The sequence below is a fragment of the Acipenser ruthenus genome, chromosome 42, assembly GCF_902713425.1.
Source record: "Acipenser ruthenus chromosome 42, fAciRut3.2 maternal haplotype, whole genome shotgun sequence".
In the NCBI taxonomy this organism is placed as follows: Eukaryota; Metazoa; Chordata; class Actinopteri; order Acipenseriformes; family Acipenseridae; genus Acipenser; species Acipenser ruthenus.
In genome coordinates this window covers 10,320,969-10,340,972 of record NC_081230.1, presented here as the reverse complement: position 1 = coordinate 10,340,972, position 20,004 = coordinate 10,320,969, and the positions used below count along the sequence as shown (strand labels likewise).

General features: G+C 46.1%; 2 protein-coding genes across 8 annotated transcripts in view; one reads left to right on the top strand and one right to left on the bottom strand.

Annotated features, from left to right (window-relative positions):
• The first annotated feature begins 712 nt into the window (after nt 1-712).
• LOC117400945 (pre-mRNA-processing factor 40 homolog B-like) lies at nt 713-15,160 on the top strand. 3 transcript variants are annotated; one of them, XM_059011600.1, is made up of 27 exons: nt 713-842; nt 2,649-2,729; nt 2,854-3,000; nt 3,846-3,926; nt 4,512-4,542; nt 4,991-5,007; nt 6,153-6,230; nt 6,377-6,487; nt 6,873-6,993; nt 7,117-7,144; nt 7,295-7,495; nt 7,764-7,872; nt 7,978-8,042; nt 8,133-8,297; nt 8,444-8,552; nt 8,921-9,071; nt 9,418-9,551; nt 9,791-9,905; nt 10,423-10,514; nt 11,706-11,822; nt 12,075-12,212; nt 12,396-12,491; nt 12,611-12,697; nt 13,165-13,270; nt 13,425-13,486; nt 13,562-13,699; nt 13,992-15,160. In XM_059011600.1, exons 1-27 carry the CDS (start codon nt 840-842, stop codon nt 14,016-14,018), a joined length of 2,610 nt encoding a protein of 869 aa, XP_058867583.1. In that variant the 5' UTR covers nt 713-839; the 3' UTR covers nt 14,019-15,160. The 3 variants fall into 3 exon arrangements, with proteins under 3 accessions (XP_058867583.1, XP_058867581.1, XP_034770074.2); XM_034914183.2 differs by having other exon boundaries at nt 714-842; nt 13,988-15,160; XM_059011598.1 differs by having other exon boundaries at nt 13,425-13,699; nt 13,988-15,160.
• LOC117971064 (formin-like protein 3) overlaps nt 14,928-20,004 on the bottom strand; it is a 38,594-nt gene continuing 33,517 nt past the window's right edge. For 2 of the 5 annotated variants that reach the window (XM_059011597.1, XM_059011594.1), the window contains 4 exons: nt 19,287-19,379; nt 18,877-19,009; nt 18,651-18,773; nt 14,928-16,892 (listed from right to left, as the gene is read on the bottom strand). In XM_059011597.1, coding sequence (XP_058867580.1) covers nt 18,682-18,773; nt 18,877-19,009; nt 19,287-19,379 — 318 coding nt within the window. In that variant the 3' untranslated portion in view covers nt 14,928-16,892; nt 18,651-18,681. Of the gene's footprint in view, nt 16,893-17,944; nt 17,992-18,650; nt 18,774-18,876; nt 19,010-19,286; nt 19,380-20,004 lie in introns of all 5 variants that reach the window. The other 3 variants (XR_009311439.1, XM_059011595.1, XM_059011596.1) reach the window with 3 other exon arrangements.

Sequence of the window (20,004 nt, the reverse complement as noted above, 5' to 3'; positions counted from 1 at the left end):
GAAGTAAGGTCACATTGCCGTTATAAAGTTCACTGTAAAAAAAAAAAAAAAACTAAAGAAAGTGCAGCTTCATGAGCACAGAAGAACAAGGCATGGTTAAAACAAAATGAAATTCAGCGAATGAAATGGTTTGACATCCCACGAGCACATTCTATAGTGATACAGGATCCAGAAACACGTTCTCTACTGCGCGACGGCAGGGCCAGTGCTGTAGGATTTGTTTTGTGTTTTTTTTGGTTGGGTTGTTAACCTCGGTAATAGCGCCACCTTTAGGTAAAACGGTGGACAATGCAATATTCGAAAATGACATCCCGTATGTTAATTAGCACAGTGACGTTTTCTTTTTTTTTTTTTTTTTTAATTACACATCGCGTTAGTAACATCATATGCATTTTATTATGTGTATAATGAGCTATTAGCCCCTGAATACAAATACAAATGCACATTTTCTATAACTAAATATAGCTGAATGTACACAAATCAGAATAAATGCAATGCTGTCTCTCCCCTTCAGTCACTGTGTGCACGACTGTACCGCACTGAGGTTTCTATGCATCTATTTTATAATGCATGCATGTTTTGTTTGTTTGTTTGTTTTAAGTTTTGTACAATTTACAATTTACAAAAATTAAAATAAAAACGAGATGGTATGCACAGTATACAGCACAGTCTGCTATCGCTTTAATAACACTCGGCAGTGAAAGAGCTGGACTCCCTCCCCCTCCTGGAAATTTCTGTCTGGTCTTTTCAGCGGCTTTGTGTCTGAACCAATGCAGTTGCGTGTTACTGCAGAGTAGGCTGTACCTGCACCGGCTGAGAGGTTCTGCAAACTGCACAGAATGGTAACGATGAAAACATCTCGCTGCTTTTAATTTTGTACTGCACGTTGTATTTTAGCATTGTGTTGTTTTTTTTTGATGGCATGTAATAATGGTTTGTTACTTTTCTGTATGCTTCTTCCAGTGTCGTGCCAGTTTTCACAGACATGCTTGCAAATAGATCACATAGACAACATCCAGAGAAATGCATGCTCATAATTAATAATATACCGTACACAGCTAACATAGACCATTCTGCATTGCTGCCTGGGGTATGAACAAAACGTCATCATTTATCAATGCATTCCAAAATCCACACTGGAACACGCAAGAATGAATAGACTGAGAAGTCATGCATTCCAAAATCCACACTGGAACACGCAAGGATGAATAGACTGAGACAATATACTATTTACTGGTGTAGGGGGAGGGTCCAGTCACCGGCCAGAGCACTGGATAGGTGCAACACCAGCACATACGATAAATATATAGATATTTCTATTTTATATTTCTTAACTTTATATATCCTGAATTAAAAATAATTGTTAAGAAAATTGTGTTTTTGTGAGCGACACTGTTAGAAATCTAGTGCTGTGTTTGCACAGAAGTTACCCCTTTTAGGAACATTCCCGAGCGTTCCGTGTAGAACTGTAGAATTTCTAGTTACCCCTTTTAGGAACATTCCAGAGCGTTCCGTGTAGAACTGTAGAATTTCTAGTTACCCCTTTTAGGAACATTCCCGAGCGTTCCGTGTAGAACTGTAGAATTTCTAGTTACCCCTTTTAGGAACATTCCAGAGCGTTCTGTGTAGAACTGTAGAATTTCTAGTTACCCCTTTTAGGAACATTCCAGAGCGTTCCGTGTAGAACTGTAGAATTTCTAGTTACCCCTTTTAGGAACATTCCAGAGCGTTCTGTGTAGAACTGTAGAATTTCTAGTTACCCCTTTTAGGAACATTCCCGAGCGTTCCGTGTAGAACTGTAGAATTTCTAGTTACCCCTTTTAGGAACATTCCAGAGCGTTCCGTGTAGAACTGTAGAATTTCTAGTTACCCCTTTTAGGAACATTCCAGAGCGTTCTGTGTAGAACTGTAGAATTTCTAGTTACCCCTTTTAGGAACATTCCCGAGCGTTCTGTGTAGAACTGTAGAATTTCTTTGGACCTTCTCTGGAAGCGTTATGTTGTTCAGGTTCAGTCAATCCCATTATTTTTATATAGAGCCTTTCATAGCAAGCCACCTCAAAGCGCTTCACAATCAAAAGTTCCATTCAAATAAAAAATAAACATTGTTTCCAGTGGGTGAATTGAACCATTTGATACAGAAGAACCTTGCAGTGGGGGTAGTTCTTGGGTCCACATGTCGGGTCGGTACTATATTATAATAAATACCTCTCCGAAGGGCAGAGGGGTACTGAGGACGTTTCCCAACACTAACAAACTGCAGCCCTGTTACACTTCACACAGCATCTCAACACACTTACTAGATTCTGTATTTATCCACTCGCTCCCACTGCTAGAATTGATCAATAGACTCTGAAATGCAACCGCATTCTGTCATTCCAATTTCCCCAAAGAAAAAGCCTGTTAGAAACAGAGCCATAAATCAGAGGAAGAGAAACCCATTACAAAACCCCACTGCTGTAGACTAGACCTTAATGGCAGCTATTCATTCATTCAGTGCTATATTTAGCGTGGGATATATTTAGTACGTTTTATATAGGCTAAATGTATCGTTCTGTAAATGAGAATGGGACACTGTGCTCAGGTGTGTGTCTGCGATGGAGTTCACCTTTCTCTGTCTCTGTCTCTCTCTGTATTTATTTGTTGCAGTCTGGGACGGAGTCTGGAAGCGGACCACCAGGACAGCCTTCGCCATTCCCCAGTGCCCCCCCAATGATGCCCCCCCCTTTCGTAAGTAGGGTTGCCCCCCCCCCACCAACAAAGGGTTCAAGTGCTGACTATAGATCATTATTACTTGACTGTTTTAGAACAATTTTAAAGATTCAATTTAAAAAGTTTGCCTTTCCCCTTTCAGATGCCTCCCCCAGGAATGCCGCCTCCTTTCCCTCGGATAGGGATCCCCCCGATGGGTCAGCGCCCCCCGGCCATGCCCCCAATGCCCCTTGGCATGATGCCCCCTGGAATGATGCCCCCAATGAGTGGACCCCCTCCCATGGGACAGGTGAGGAAAGAGGAGGCCTTGAACCTCCTGCACAGAACCACATTCATGAACACCGTTCAGATCTTTCACTTCACATCATGCAATCAGAGAGACTGCAGAATGAAGTCGACCGGAAACCAGAACAGTACTTCATGAGATAGTGCAAAATGTTACATTTCATTAAGTATTCATGGGATGCAACACTTTTGGCCAGAGCTGTATGTTTTTGAAATGGAAAAAATAAATGTTACAGAACTAGCAAGATCTGCAGCAGTCATGGCTTCAACCCTCCTGTCCTGTTTCAAACTCTGTTTGAAGTGACACTGGGTTCCACTGACCTTAGTCACTCCCCTCGGGTGTTTATTTGTGTAGCTTTATCTGCATGAAGAAAATAAAATGCTTTTATTATTGTTATTAGATTTGTATTATTATGATGATGTCTGGAGAAATGTTTTATAAACAAAGTTTATACAAATCTCTACAAGGCAGAGGCTACTAGAGGCATCTCTCTGATAAAGAGGTTCAGAAATGTGGTTATCAGACAAAGACATTTTAGCAGAGCTGGACAGAGACAGTGAAATGGAAGAGGAAGTGTCAGACACTGAAGACAGTAATGATGCTGGTCCTGATTACGGTGACTCATCCTCTGATACAATGCTGGCAAGCTGTATCGACGCAGAATTGTCCTGGAGATGTTGGGCGAGACCCTGGTGACGCCCCTCATTCAAAGAAGATCAGGAGTGCCTGGGTGGGTGACCCATCCCGAAGGGTGAAGCTGCTGTCAATAGGAGTCTTGTTTTCAACCCTGGCATGGTAAAGTAAACGAAACGAAGGTAAAGTCTGATCCTCTGTGTCTCTCTTGTTAGGTGGCGGGCATGATGCCCCCAATGATGCCAGGTATGATCATGCCAGCTATGCCATCTGGGCCCGTCGCCACCCCCACACCGGTAAGTACCCCACTCCTGACATACCCCACTGATAGGTCTTGTAATAAGAACATTGGAGGGATGGAAATAAGACTCCTATTGCATAGCAGTTTCACCCATTCCAGCTTTTAACATGTGCGCGATTAGCTCCAATTATGTAGATAACAAGCTCAGGTGTGTCTGATTAGACTTATAATAAAACCAGGAATGGATCACGCTGCTGTGCAATGGGAGTCTTGTTTCTACCCCTGTGTTGCTATTGTTACTGAACAGATTCATGACGATCAGCACTTGATTTTTCAAACGGTGGTTCCACAGTATTAGTTTGTCTGCCACAGTGACAACACAGGACTCCTCGAGCTTTTCAGTTACACTTTCAGGCTGGTTTCACAGACCCTGATTAGCCCTAATCTTGGACCACCTTACCTAAGGTAACATTAGGCAGCCCAAGATGAGTGCTAATCGGGGTTTGTGAAACCAGCCATGTATTTTATTTTAAATAGTTTAGCGGTATGCTCATGCAGAACTTGATACATTTATGAATTGCATTCAGAAGACCTGATGATTTAAATACTGTTTCCTTTTCTATACTTCTCTCCACCGCAGGCGTCTACATCAGGATCAGACTCTGTGACAGGTGAGTTCTTCAGGTGCTTTATTCAGAGATCTTTGTTTTTTCCTAAACGGCTTCTGTTTACTGGCTGGTTAGAGTGGGGATTAGCTGATAAGCAATAGACATTGCTGTAAAAAAAAATAATAAAATGATAACTTTGACATTTTAAAAATCTCTGCGTGAGGAACGCTCAAACCCAGCATTCTCCTGGCTTAGCTAAAGGAATCTGCTCTCCTAGCAGCCATGGACAGTTCTGCCTCTAATATTGCATTTATCTATTTGAAAATTGTTAATGCTGAGGTTTAGGGTTATGGTAAGAGTAAGGTGATGGTTAGATTAAGGTAAGGGTTAGGGTGAGATTCAGGTAGCCTGGCTGGTCTATATATAGTGTCACCTTTGCAGCTTTTTGATAAATGAAAGATAATTCTAAAATATTATCTCCTCTCTCCTGTTTTTTGTTCCTTTTCTCCAGCATCTCCGGCAACTCTGGTGAGTCACATTGTGTCATGGAGCTCAGGGGAGTCACATTGTGTCATGGAGCTCTGGTGAGTTACATTGTGTCATGGAGCTCTGGTGAGTTACATTGTGTCATGGAGCTCTGGTGAGTTACATTGTGTCATGGAGCTCTGAGTTACATTGTGTCATGGAGTTCTGGTGAGTTACATTGTGTCATGGAGCTCTGGTGAGTTACATTGTGTCATGGAGCTCTGGTGAGTCACATTGTGTCATGGTGCTCTGGTGAGTCACATTCTGTCATGGAGCTCTGGTGAGTCACATTGTGTCATGGAGCTCTGGTGAGTTACATTGTGTCATGGAGCTCTGAGTCACATTCTGTCATGGAGCTCTGGTGAGTTACATTGTGTCATGGAGCTCTGGTGAGTTACATTGCGTCGTGGAGCTCTGGTGAGTTACATTGTGTCATGGAGCTCTGAGTTACATTGTGTCATGGAGTTCTGGTGAGTTACATTGTGTCATGGAGCTCTGGTGAGTTACATTGCGTCGTGGAGCTCTGGTGAGTTACATTGTGTCATGGAGCTCTGGTGAGTTACATTGTGTCATGGAGTTCTGGTGAGTTACATTGTGTCATGGAGCTCTGGTTAGTTACATTGTGTCATGGAGCTCTTCAAGGGCTCTTGATTGTGGGATTCTATTCATGGTGATTTCAAATTGTAATTTAATCAGGATAACGAATAAGATTAACATTTCCCATCGAGCTAAAGAATAAACTCCTTTATTGAATAAAAATGAACAGGACAATATATATATTTTGACATATATTTCTCCACGACCTCAGACTGGGACCGAGGAGTCCCGTGAGGTGCCAATGTGATTTCCGACAGCCTGTGTTAACATGGGGCGCCAAGATAAGGTGGGACCTCAAGGTCCTGCCAGGACTGAAAGGGTTACAAATCTGCACCCCCTCTAACAAGCAATTGACCCCCTGGCATTAATTAAAAGGGAGTTGATTCACTAGCCTTTCTCTCCCCCTTCCATTTGCTTTATATACAGTATATGAGCTCCGATGTATTTTCAATCACAATGTTTCGAAGCAATCCAATCAAAGCCTAATATATTTTACAACTGCCCACCCCAGATAACCCACTGGTAATTTTCTCTTGTTGCTGTTTTGTCAGACCCCCAACCCTGCGGGTAGCACCTCCCAGCAGCCAGCGCCTGCAGGCAGCTCTCCAGTGCAGGAGCAATCCAAGAAGGTACGTCCAGGAGCTTCCGGAGCTCGCCTCGCAGTCCCCCGCGGCAGCATGGCTCTGCCGGGTTAGAGACAGTCACACCGCTGCAGTGTTTTCCAGCGGGTGCCTCCCTCTCTGCTTTCATTATAACTCTGTGTCTGCATCTCTAGAAGGCTCTCTGGACGGAGCACAAGGCCCCCGATGGGAGAACGTATTTTTACAACTCAGAATCGAAGCAGTCTACCTGGGAGAAACCAGACGAGCTCAAGTCTAAAGCGGAGGTAAAAATAAATAAATTGGGGGTGGGTTCCATTCATGATTCTCCTCTCCTAGATTTTATTAGTTTTTACAGCATCAGGGAGTCCCCCTGGATTGCATCAGCCTCTTATAGGGATGGACTCCCATTGCATAGCGGCTTGATCCAGTCCTGGTTTCACTAGGAGTTTAATAAGACACCTCAGCACTTGTTACCTCTACACTGTCTTATTTCCATCCCTGGCTTATTTGTAATCTCAGGATAACCACAGATCGCTGGGTGATGCAGCCCAGGTTGATTCCTCAGTGCTGTAAAACACTGTGTAAAATCAGGCTGCGGTTTACATGCTGTAAGCTGATCGATCCTCGAATGGAAGCGTTGCGATTTGCGATCGCGTGTCTCTTCTGCAGCTCCTGCTGTCTCAGTGCCCCTGGAAAGAGTACCGATCGGACACGGGGAAGCCCTACTACTACAACTCACAGAGCAAGGAGTCTCGCTGGACCAAGCCCAAGGACCTGGAAGAGCTGGAAGGTATGAAACAGCTCTGAGAGCAGGCATCTGAACAGTGATAGGATTGCACCAGCAGTGCAGCTTCTGTTCTGTTAGTGTCGGTGAATCAGAAAGTAACTCCCCTCGCTCTCTCTCCCCCCGCAGGAATGATCAAGCAGGAGGAAGCAGCTGGGTGAGTTTTTCCCATCTTTTAGGGCTGCTTGGTGTGGCCCATATGTTTAACTTCTGGGACGGGTTTTACTATGAGTCTGATTAACCGCAGTGTGTTTAGGTATCAGGCGTGTGCTGTTAAACTCGTCTGAACCCTCTCTCTCTCCTCCAGGAAGTCCCCGGAGCTCTCGGCTGCAGACCCAGTTGTGGCCTCCGGGGGTGCTGTGGTGTCCGTCCATTCGCTGGAACCCGAGCCCGCCCCCTCGGAGGAGGAGCAGCAGGAACCCCCGTCCTCGCTGCCGGGTGGAGAGGGGGGGAACGCTGCGCTAGAGGAGGGGGTGACAGCGGGGCAGCCCGAGGAACAGGCAGCCAGGTACCCAGGCAGACATCATCATCATCATCATCCTCGGCTTTAAACACTCCATCAGCACTGGATCTGAAACCACAGGACTTCAGACTGTTCCCAGACCAAGTCAAGGCTGCTCAGCGCCGGGGTAGCAATAGAAAAGAGAGACGGGGAGAGATTGTGTATCTGTGTATATTCCTGCGAGTGTGTGCGTGTGTTGTGATCGAGTGTTCAAGTTATATACTTTGGGCATTAAGAACGTTTTTTGTTTCTGTTGGTTGTTGCCGGGACGCAGCGAGCCGAGGAGGGAGGAAGAGGAGAAGAGGGAGCCGGAGAAGAGGACCTACACCTGGAGCACCAAGGAGGAGGCCAAGCAGGCTTTCAAAGAGCTGCTGAAGGACAAGGTGTGGGACGGAGGCTGAGATTACCCAGTGTCTGCTCTCCCCCCGCCCGCTCTCTACATCACCCTCACTCTCTCTCTCTCTGTCTGTCTCCTGGCTCTCTCACAGGGGATACCCTCCAATGCATCCTGGGAACAGGCCATGAAGATGATCATCAACAACCCCAGATACAGGTACAGGTTGAAAGCGTGTTGGAGGTGGCTCTGTGTGCTGCGTGGGGAGGACAGTCAGGGTGATGGTCCGTGTTCCTGCTCCCCGCACAGCGCCCTCCCGAAGCTGAGTGAGAAGAAGCAGGCCTTCAACGCGTACAAGGCCCAGCGGGAGAAGGAGGAGAAGGAGGAGGCGCGGCTCAGAGCCAAGGAGGCCAAGGAGAGGCTGCAGAGATACCTGGAGCAACACGAACGCATGACCTCCACCACGCGCTACAGGTGAGAGAGAGAGAGAGAGAGAGAGAGAGTGGGATTTTGAAATTGGAGTTGTTAAAATCACACAGAAGTCCAAGTCCTCTCACACAGGAACGCTCTGATTTCTGCTTGATTTGAGAAGCTGTCCTTGTTGTTTCATTTTGCCCCAGGAAAGCAGAGCAGATGTTTGGGGAGCTGGAGGTGTGGGCAGTGGTCCAGGAGCGAGAGCGCAAGGAGATCTACGACGATGTGCTCTTCTTCCTGGCCAGGAAAGAGAAGGTAACATCCTCTCCTGCCAGAAACCAGAACGACTGAACTGGAGCATCAAAAATAAAAACGGTGTCACTTTGTTTCTCTTCTGAGAACATCATAAGAAACGCGACGGTTATTGATTGATGATTTGTAGCTTTATATTAAGTCAAGGTGCCGCTCGCTAGAATCCCACCTCTTCTATGTCTTGTGAAATCCCGATATAGGTGCACGGCACTGAAACGTTGATTTGACTCGTTCACTTTTGAAGCTTTGTGGGATGAACATTCTACCCTGAAGCCCCACTCGGCTTTATTTGAAATGAATTCTTAAAAACAAACAACTCCCTGGACTCTGGCATTGTAGCTGATGAAGCCTTTCCTGTTTTATTCTTCTAGGAAGAGGCCAAGCACGTCCGCAAGAGGAACATCCAGGAGCTGAAGAGCATTCTGGACAGCATGACCAGCGTGAGCTACCAGACCACCTGGTCAGAGGCACAGCAGAACCTCATGGACAACCCCACCTTCGCAGGGGACCACGACTTGCAGAGTATGTGCAGGTTTGGTCTCCTCACTACAAAAAATACACCGTTGCACTCGAGAAGGTGCAGAGAAGGGCAGCTAGGCTGACCCCAGGACTCTGTCACAGGAGCTAAGAGGAAAGGTTAAAGTAATGACTTCAACCTAGAAAAAAGAAGGGAAAAGAGGGGACTTGATTTGAAGTTTATAACAGTAAAAAAAAGGTATTGAGCTTTACAATGCTTGTCTATGCTTTACCAGACCCCTCTGTGCTTTACAATGCTTTACCATACTTTCACTGTGCTTTATTACACTTTGCTGTGCTGTTAGTGCGGGGGAACGTTTCTAAGGGACTCCCTCCCTGCCTGTGTCCTCAGACATGGACAAGGAGGACGCTCTGATCTGCTTCGAGGAGCACGTCCGCGCGCTGGAGAAGGAGGAGGAGGAGGACAGGGAGAAGACCCGGCTCCGAGAACGGAGACAGCAACGCAAGAACCGAGAGTACTTCCAGGTCAGAGCAGGAAACACGAGCTCACCGTTGTAATTGAGAACTGCTGTTTTCAATAGCTATGCAGGGATGGGAATAAGACTCCCCGTTGCATACAATACCTGTACACTGGGGCTAATCAAGCTGGTAGTAAAACCTGGGATGGGTGAAACTGCTGTGCAATAGGAGTCTTATTTCCATCCCTGGTTCTGGATGGTAGACAATGCTGTAAAAGCTGAAAGCTGGCCCCCCGTTTCTCTCAGGCTTCCCTGGAAGAGCTGCATGAGACTGGGCAGCTGCACTCCATGTCCACCTGGGTGGAGCTCTACCCCTCCGTCAGCAGCGACTTCCGATTCGCCAGCCTGCTGGGACAGCCAGGTCAGGGGTAACAGTAGCTGGGAATTAGTAATATTAATTTATCTGGCAGATGCCTTCATCCAAGGGGACTTATAGGTGTTACAGGGCAGCACAGGGTTACAATGCAAGCTGCATATTTAAACACAGTGTAGTTTATAGTAAATCCAAAAAATACAATATGAACTAGGATGCAGCAAGTTAGGATTACAGCAAGTTAAATTTACAATGACTTAGCAATGCAAAGAGTGCATTAGCCGAGGATTCAGCAACACATTAACTGCAATGTAATTGTAGCTGAACCATGGCACACCTGCACGATTGTAATTATACCATATAATGGATCGATTTTACAGTTAAATTACACATTTCTTTGTCACTTTTGGGGACCCCATTTGTTTTGAAGTAAAAAAAGATATTGGCACAATATCGCCCTCGTGTGGCAGTACAGTGACATAGCCCGAAAACTGGTGAAGCAGAGTTGATCTAATTTATACAGTGCAAGACACACACACGCCTCTTCCTGGTCTTCACTTTCCAGGCTCCACCCCCTTAGATCTGTTTAAGTTTTACGTTGAGGATCTGAAAGCCCGTTTCCATGACGAGAAGAACATTCTAAAAGACATTCTGAAGGTAAGCGCTTCCCTTTGTCTCCGTGGCAACCCCTCTCCTGTGATCCTGCGCAATGTGTGGTGCGTCCTGTGTTCGTTCTGCTCTGTTTGATGTTGTCATCGATGTGATAGCATTGGGATCAGTGTCTCTTTTACAAGCAGTGTAAGGCTTATGAATTGAAGTAAACATGGAGTCAAGTACTTTGTTAAAATGGTCTGGTCTCAAAATCCCCACATTACATTCTACATTAAACGTTATTGTTTAGATACAATACGTGTCACCTAGTATTAACAGAGATAATCAACTGACTACCTGAACCCCTGGAGAGAGCCCTCGGACTGACACACCGATGATCTGGAGGTATTGGGATCTTCTCTGTCTGTGTCGCCTCTATCCCTGGTATTTATACTGATGATCTGGAGGTATTGGGATCTTCTCTGTCTGTGTCGCCTCAATCCCTGGTATTTATACTGATGATCTGGAGGTATTGGGATCTTCTCTGTCTGTGTCGTCTCTATCCCTGGTATTTATACTGATGATCTGGAGGTATTGGGATCTTCTCTGTGTGTGTCGCCTCTATCCCTGGTATTTATACTGATGATCTGGAGGTATTGAGATCTTCTCTGTGTGTGTCGCCTCTATCCCTGGTATTTATACTGATGATCTGGAGGTATTGAGATCTTCTCTGTCTGTGTCGTCTCTATCCCTGGTATTTATACTGATGATCTGGAGGTACTGGGATCTTCTCTGTCTGTGTCGTCTCTATCCCTGGTATTTATACTGATGATCTGGAGGTATTGGGATCTTCTCTGTCTGTGTCGCCTCTATCCCTGGTATTTATACTGATGATCTGGAGGTATTGGGATCTTCTCTGTCTGTGTCGCCTCTATCCCTGGTATTTATACTGATGATCTGGAGGTATTGGGATCTTCTCTGTCTGTGTCGCCTCTATCTCTGGTATTTATACTGATGATCTGGAGGTATTGGGATCTTCTCTGTCTGTGTTGCTGGTATTTATACTCTAAGACTACATGACTACAGTTTGTTTCTGTTATCTTACTTCTTATAATAGAAATGAGTTATTCAGCTGTTACTCCGTTCAAATGCAACCAACCACTGACTTTTTATTTCATGTGATTACCAACACATTCTACTCTGTCTGTGACAGTGGTGTATACAGGCAAGTCATTCTGTCTGTCTGTCTGTCTGCAGGACAGGGATTTCACAGTGGAGGTCAACACCACGTTTGAAGACTTTGCCCACGTCATCAGCTTCGATAAGAGAGCTGCCACGTTGGACGCTGGCAACATTAAACTGACCTTCAACAGTGTGAGTGCCCGAAGTATCTCTGCTAAAAAAAAAAAAAAAACTCAGAGCCAGTCTAGAAAAGACTTTGAAAAGCGCTGCTATAGAACGTGTCCGGTCCTGTGCAGTCTGTATAGTGTCAGGCCAGTGCTTTTAATCAGTAACCAGTTGGCTGTAATGATCTGTGATGCCATGCTGTCGCGGCAATGCAGGGCTGTTTGTGTTCTTGCTGGGTGGTGCTGCTCAAGTCCCGGGCGCTGTGTGTTTGCTCTGCAGCTGCTGGAGAAGGCAGAGGCGCGGGAGAGGGAGAGGGAGAAGGAGGAAGCACGGAAACTGCGCAGGAAGGAAGCGGCCTTCAAGAGCATGCTGAAGCAGGCGGCGCCCCTCCTCGAGCCAGACTCCAGCTGGGAGGAGGTGAGGGCTGATTTCCAGCACGTTTCCGTCTCGGCGTGTTTGCATCCCTGAGAGGTCGTTTTCACAGGCAGGCACGCTGTGAACCAGGCGGGGTGCTGCGTGGAAGATGTAAAGGAAGAGTGTTGGATGGTTTTACTGTGTCTGGACGCTGGGTCGCTGTAATCCTCTGTTTTCCTCTCGCAGGTGCGGGAGCGCTTTCTCACTGACTCTGCCTTCGATCAGATAACTCTGGAGTCGGAGCGGATCCGGCTCTTTAAAGAGTTCACCCAGGTGCTCGAGGTAATTCCAGGGGCCGGGGAGGGGTTTCCTTGTGAGGCTGCTGAAGCTCTTCTACAGCAGCGGTGCCTCTCTTCTCTGTGTCGAGGGGGTTACCTCTTCTCTTTCTGTTTCGCCTGCAGAACGAGTGCCAGCACCACCACTCCAAGAGTAAGAAGCACTCGAAAAAGTCAAAGAAACACCATCGCAAGAGATCCCATTCCCGATCGGTAAGAGCCCTTCACCAGGGTTTAGCAAAGCTGCTTCTAGGGTAGAAGCATGTTAACTTCATGCAGACCAACATGAAGAAAAATAAATAACCACGCTATCCGATAGTGCTGCGTGAACCGCTCAGCTCTCCACAGAAATCAGGAGCTGACAATCATTGGTGATTTACCATTCCACGTGAAACAAGTGAAGAAACAGCTGCTTGGGTTTGCAATGATTGCTGCTTTTCTTACTCTTCAGAGAACGGCGATCCACACAAACCCACGCGGCTTTTCCCTCCCTCATTTCACATGATAAATCAGCCTGATCAACACCAGTGACCCCGACGTGTGGAGAGCTTTATCTGAATAATGGGTTCATGCAGCATTAATAATTTGAGCCTCTGCAGCACAAGCCAGTGATTTGAACGCGTCACGAATCCTCTCTGTCCCGTCAATGTGTTCACACTGTCGACTGCTTCTCCCTCCAGGGCTCGGAGTCTGAGGATGACGATCACCAGCACCGCTCCCAGAAGAAGAAGAAGCAGCGCAACCACTCCGAGTCCGGGTCCGAGCGCTCCTCCTCCCCGGAATCAGGTACCTCCAGCAGGGACGCTCCTGGGTGGGATGCTGTCCCTAAAACAGCACCGATCTGGGGGCTGCTTTCCAGTACAGCAGCGCAAGCACTCCCCATTTAATCAGCTCTCAACACTGCAGATCACTATTCGTGGTTTCCTTGTTTCTTTTAAAGATCACAGCTCCAGGAAATCCAAGAAGCAGAAGAAGAAGAGCAAAAAGAGAAGACGCAGATCTGTGAGTCTCGCGCAGCCGGGAGTGTGTGTGGAGGGGAGCTGGCAGGGAAGTGACCATGAGCTTCTGTTCCCACAGAACACTCCCCAAAAGGAGGGAGAGCCGGAGAAGGAGAAGAGCAGGAAGGACAAAGAGAACGACAAGGAGAGGGAGAGGGAGAGCGAGCGGGCCGAGGTGCGGCACAAATCACCCAAACGCTCCGGCAAGAAGGAGAAGGTGAGCAGAGCGGGGGAGGAAGAATCTCAACAAAGGTGTGAGAGTCCCAGGTCTCCTTGGGAAGACTTGGAACTTGGTTTCAACAGGGGAGGCTTGGGGTTGGGGTTTGGCTGATCAAGCCTGTGTTGCATGGATCTCAGGCAAGCGACTAGAACTGAATCGCAGCTCATGAACTCGGGTGACAGAACCGGCATTCTTGAAATTACACCAAAGAACGAAGCAGAATGACTGGGGGAAAGCTACTTGTTATGTTAACGAGCAGGTTGTTAAGTTTCTTGTGTTCTCCAGACAGGATGGGACACCTCTGAGAGCGAGCTGAGCGAAGGAGAGCTGGAGAAGAGGAGACGGACCCTCCTGCAGCAGCTGGGCGATGACCAGTGATCAGACGAGGCTCCTACTCCAGGGAGCGTCCACAAACCTGGGCAGTGCTGGGGGGCTTCCAGTCCAGAGAAGAGCCCATGTGAGGAACACTGCTGAGTTTGGACCCCCCCATGTTTCTGGTACTCTCCACAAATCATGCAGGGTCGACCGAAGCATTCGGACAACCCAGAAGCAACTGTCATATGTAGATGGACTTAGCAGCCTACAAAAACAGCTTCAGACGATTCTGCTGACATTTCCCAGTTGCACACGTCTGCTTTCTCCACGGTGGGAAAGGAGGGTCTTGGATAAAGGAGTTTAAAAGGGTCACGTTTACCAAATCGGTGAGATTTTCAGGGGTGCTGGAATATCTGGAAACGAGAGCCCTGCCTTCTGGATTGAACACGACTCACTGGACTGTGAGGCAGCCGCTGAAGCTCTTCTGTCCGTTTATCTTGTGCTGCACAGGGATCGCTCAGTCAAGCTCATTTTCCATTGGGATGGGAACAGGTTTGTTTTTGACAGTAAAACCATTCTAAAAGATCTGACACGTTTCCCAATGAAGTATGTGTGTTTTTGTTTTTTTAGCAATAGAGCTGCATCATCAGTGGATGATTATTAGATTTTAATAATTTTAGAGCTGTTCAGTTTTAAAGCTCTGTTCAGGAAGGTTGTTACATTACATGGCCATTGTTAAATACTGCCTTCAGTGTAATGCGGTTTTTTTTAGGGTGTGGAAAAAAGTGAGTAGGTTTTTGTTTTCATTTTTAAATTTGCGTTTTTGCTTCTCAATCAGAACTTCCAGAATAACCACCTCCTGCTGCAAGGTAAGCGAGCTTGTTAAATCAACGACACTTCAGACCAGAAATCAAGTTGTTGTTTGTTTTTTTTGGTAATTTATTAAGAATATGTACAGAATATAAGATCTGGGGGCTAGAAGCCTCAATCTGGTTTGGCATAGTTTTACAAAATAAAGTGTTACACAGGAATGAAAAGGCTTTACTTTATACATTTACAACACATATAGAGGGGGATGGATATATCTTTATCATACAATATTAACTGGATAGTGTATATTTTTTGCACCGAGACCCTTTCGTAGCTAAACATAAAACAACAGACAAGAACGATATAAACAGGGCAACGGCCCGACAGACAGGAGGCTCTGTTTGAAATGAGAAACGAGCTCTGGGATCTCGCTTTGAGTAGCAGGCTGGATATAATGTGAGCTGCAAACAGACTGAAGTTAGTAATACCTCCCAGATTGTCTTAGCCAGGACACAGCAGCCGTTAGCGAATGGTCAAAGCCAACCGGTCTGAACTGTCCCACAACCAAAATCTAAAAACAGCTGCATCATTTTCTTTATTCTGATAACGACAGTTAGACACAGACACAGTGGCTAGTTCATGTCACTGGACTTTTTTTGCACAACAGTTACCTGGTAAGCAATTTCCAATGCACTGGCTAGCTATTTAAATCTCTGGTATTACTAGTTTCAAGAGACCTACAGCTGTGTGCATTGCTTTTAAAAAAAAAAGCTTAAGGTTTGAGTAGCTATTTGAAATCATCTCTCCCTCACTTTCTCTCGTGAAATGCAGTGTTTATGATACATTACACTGCTTCCATTGCTTTTTCTGTTACCCTCAAAACAGCAGGCGTTAGCAGCAGGAGAGGGGCTGCCATGGGGTTCAATTCTAACGCAAGGAGAGGTGCTGTGTTCTTAGATAAACCCTTTCGGGAATGCAGGACCGTACGAGTAAGAGAACTCGCTCCTCAAAGCACAGAAAACCTTTGGGTGTGGCCTTCGAGAAATCAAATGCCTTTTTAAAATTATACTGACAATTTTATAATACTGAAAAGTTTAGCCACTTAGTGTTTAGAGGAAAAAAATGCAGGTTTAGCTGCAAACATGTGATTAAACTGGCACAGGGCAGAGCCTAATCTCTGTATGCAAATCCTTTAAATTGAAAACAAGAAGACAACAAAACGAAGAATACAAATCGCAGGGCTGCAGACGATATTTCATTCTTCAACTGGTGTATTTAACAGGCTTCAAGCACTCCCACATTCTGGGACCCTGTGTTCAGGTCCTATTCTTAATAACTGCACTGAAGATTTCTGTAATAAAAGGCTCTCAATCCAGTCTGCTCTTACTGTAGAGTGCAGGTACCAGCTAGGCGTGGGTATGAATTGAAAAGCTGTGCAGTGCTGCTGGGCTTGGGAGGATGTTTGCTGGAGCTGGACGAGATCACTGTGGGAATTCGGAATCTTCAGGACTGTGCGTTCCGGAACTGAAACGAGGGTATTTTGCATTTGAACGCTAGAAGCTTAGGCCTAGCGTGAACACCTTAAATACATCAGAGAAGCAACCACATCGCTTTCTCCATGTGCAGTATAAGCGGGCAAGGGCAAAACACGGAGAGGCTAAACACAGTCAATTTACAGTATTGGATATTTAAAGATAAAAAGTAAAAAAATAATATTAAAATAGGTTTTAAAATTTTTTACAAATTATGGCTAAAACACCTTAGCAGTAATACTGTAATATTGTGAGGAATGTCTTTTTTTTTTTTTTTAAGAAAAACAATGAAAGTCTTATTTGGTTTTAGGAGGAAGCAGCCTCGTTCCTTCAAGGTCACCTGGGGAGGCGGGGGTAGGAGGAGGGGGGGGGGGGGGCATTTTCCAAATTCCTTCTGAAAAATCCCATCCGATTCCAGTCTGCTGCGGAGGGGTGAACTCCAAGACGAGGGAACTCCAGCCCCCCGCCTCACACTCTCCTCCAGCCGCTCCGGATCACCGCATCAGCTCGTAGAAAGGGCTGGTTCCTGAGATCTGTGAAAAAAGATATATATTAAAAAACACAAGCACCGGCTCTCTCCATTCCATCTCCGAGGCTATGAAAGATTCTCTGCGAAAGCAGGTGCTTCGAACCCTCTGCAGCGATGTCTACAGCAAAGCGCCTCCTGGTTGAATCAAGTCCACCATGCTCCTGGTTGTTGCTCGCGTATGATTATTTTAAGCAGCAGCTGGACTGTTGGACCCTTTGCCTTGCTAATCTGGCAATACATTATGCAGCCTGCAAACTAGCATTCTGTGAAGTTGAGGGAACACGGAGCCGCTGCACGGCACACCAGGGGAGACTTGATACAGTAAAGCCTCAGGTCTCCTGGAACCAGGTTTCAAGCCGCTGCTCCTGAAAAAGTGGCTTTGTGTTCCCTCAGCTTAAGAGACAACCATTTGTGATCAGCCTATAATACAAGCAACCAGCTGCAATGGACTTTATGCACCTTAGACTAACTATCTGCTTAATTTTTAGCAGGACTCTGATACACCTCTATTTAAAGACAGGAGCCTGCTTTGAAAGGTGACGAGATGGATTTCTTGGGTGGTTTTGTCTGCAGACTTCAGCTTGATAAAGGGCAGGGTTGAGGGAGTTGTGAGGCTGGGCAGAGATGTATTTCTATCAACTCTATCAGGCTGTGACTGTGCACCATTTCTTGCACAGCATCACCCAGTGGCATCACGTTGTTACTGCAGCTGACAAACATTCCTAATGAGTTTAGTACAGCTCGGCACCGGACTTGGTAAAAGCATTTTTTAAAACCACATTTAAAAGCAAAGCAGCATTTGATTAGTAACAGCAGTTATTTGTATCTAGAGTTTTATAACCCCAAGAGTTTGAATCTAGAATTAAAAGGTGCTGTGGAATGGAACAGCAGTGTCAGACATCCTAAAACTACAAATAAAGAAATCCATTAGTTCTGCAACTTGTTTTGCAATAGAAAGCCTCTCTTGCTGTATTGGAATGAGGTTTGCTATAGCGTGAAGCTGGCAAGCTGTCTGCTGTCTGCTGCTGCTTAGTGGCGACACTTGGTCAGTCTTACCCGCTGTTTAGAATTTGATAACTTAATGAGGTGCCTCTTTCTTTCAGCTGCAAGGAGAAAGACAACGAGTGAAGGGTGAGCGAGGGGTTAAAAAAAGACTGAAAGAAATAAAAGGCACAGTTCATTCATGAATGAAAGAAACAGTCGTGTGTTTTCTTTTTAAAATTGACACAGCCAAACACCTTCAGAAAGACCGGACTACTAATAGTAGAACTGATAATAAAAGTTGAAATGACTCAAATCTAGATCTGTGTGCTGGTGAATCCCTGTTCATTTTAGATTTTTTTTAAATGCTAAAGAAACTGAAGCAACAACACAAGTTCTGTTTGCTTTCGGGGGAACTGCAATTTAGGTCAAATCATTGTCTTAAAATGGTGCCGGATTTAAGGTGGTATTGCAGTTTCAACCACAACCGTAACCTAGCAACACTGCTTTGAACCGCGGTGCACCTTAAGAGACTCTTTGAAAAGGGGTTTGGCTGTGTCTGTGTCTGCAGTAACGATCCAGCAGCACTCGGAGGATACCGTTGCAGACAGATCCTGTAGTAATGAGAAGGGAAGGTCTGGGTTAGTAGTGGATGGATGGATGGGTGGCTGGATGCAGTGAAGGCTGGAGACTCTGCTGGCATGCACAGCTCTATGTAAGACATGCATGCAGTTGGAAGGGATGGAGAGGTGGAGGTACTGGGGGAGGGGGAAGGCTCGACCTTGGCAGGGTGCTGCTGGGCGGAGAGGGCACTAACAGTTGGACTCCTCACAGAGGACCGTATCGCAGAAGAACCGTGAGCCCCGCTTGGCTGTTCGGGCCGTGAACGGGACACTCTTCAGCACTGCAGGGAGTGGATCGGAGGAGAGAGACAGAGAGAGAGAACATCACACCAGGAACAGACACTGGAAAAAGACAGCGCCTGAATGGTGAGCGCGTTGCCCTACCTGTTATAATATCCTCGATGGTGCCGTCCTTCCCCTCGTACACCGGCCTGTGCTCCTTGGCCTGTCGCCTCCTCAGCTCAGTGATCAGGTCGTGCTGCTGGTGCTGCCTCTTGCTGTTCTTCTGGACCTGAGACTGATGGAGGCAAACAAGCTATACTGAAACAGTGCAGCGCACTCACACCGAGTCACACTAGAGCACAGCGCACTCACACAGAGTCACACTTGAGCACAGCGCACTCACACCGAGTCACACTAGAGCACAGCGCACTCACACCGAGACACACTAGAGCACAGCGCACTCACACCGAGTCACACTAGAGCACAGCGCACTCGCACCGAGACACACTAGAGCACAGCGCACTCCCACTGAGACACACTAGAGCACAGCTCATTCTTGGCAGGACTCTTACCTTGGGATCCTGCTGCTTTGCCTCCTGTGCCAGCATCTTCTCCCTCATGGCTTCCTCCTGCTTCTTCCTCTGCTCGTTTTCCTGTTCCGCTTCCTTTGAATTACAAGAAAAGAAATCAACGTGACGCATCTCCCGACAGCGCTGGAATAACACTGCTCCTGTCTGAACTCAGCATGCTGTTAAGAGGCTCCGAGTGGCTCAGTTCATTCAGTTCATTAACGCACTATAGTGAAACAGTCACAGTACGAAGAGCAGTTCAGAGTCACTTGATGAACTTTTTTTTTTTTTGACACCGACATGACAAAACACACAAATGCATTCCGGTCGCTAAAACTGAAGGCATCACCCTGATCTGCTGCCTGGAAAAGATATCGCAAGCACTGATATATAAACTTAATTTACTTAAATATATCACAAGAGACTACACAGGTGTGCAATCAAATTTTTATAGTATTTAAAGCCATCTAAAAAAAGGTGTGTTTTTTTTTTTTTAAAGAATATTCCGGATAATACATTTATTTGAATTTGTAAAAACTAAATACTGTAAATGCATTCTTTAGATGGCCTGGCTTCACATTAACAAGTAAAAGAAAACAAACTCTAATTGGATCTTGAACAGCTGTCCTGTTATTGAATTATTCTCCCCATCCCAGCTACAGCGGTGCCAGACGGCTGCGAAGCAAACACAGTTTAATAAATCAGCAGCAAACAAACAATC

Coding starts and splice junctions, on each gene's coding strand:
- LOC117400945 (XM_059011598.1), top strand. Junction 10,515..11,705: donor TTCTAAAAGACATTCTGAAG/GTAAGCGCTTCC, acceptor GTCTGTCTGCAG/GACAGGGATTTCACAGTGGA. Junction 11,823..12,074: donor TTAAACTGACCTTCAACAGT/GTGAGTGCCCGA, acceptor TTTGCTCTGCAG/CTGCTGGAGAAGGCAGAGGC.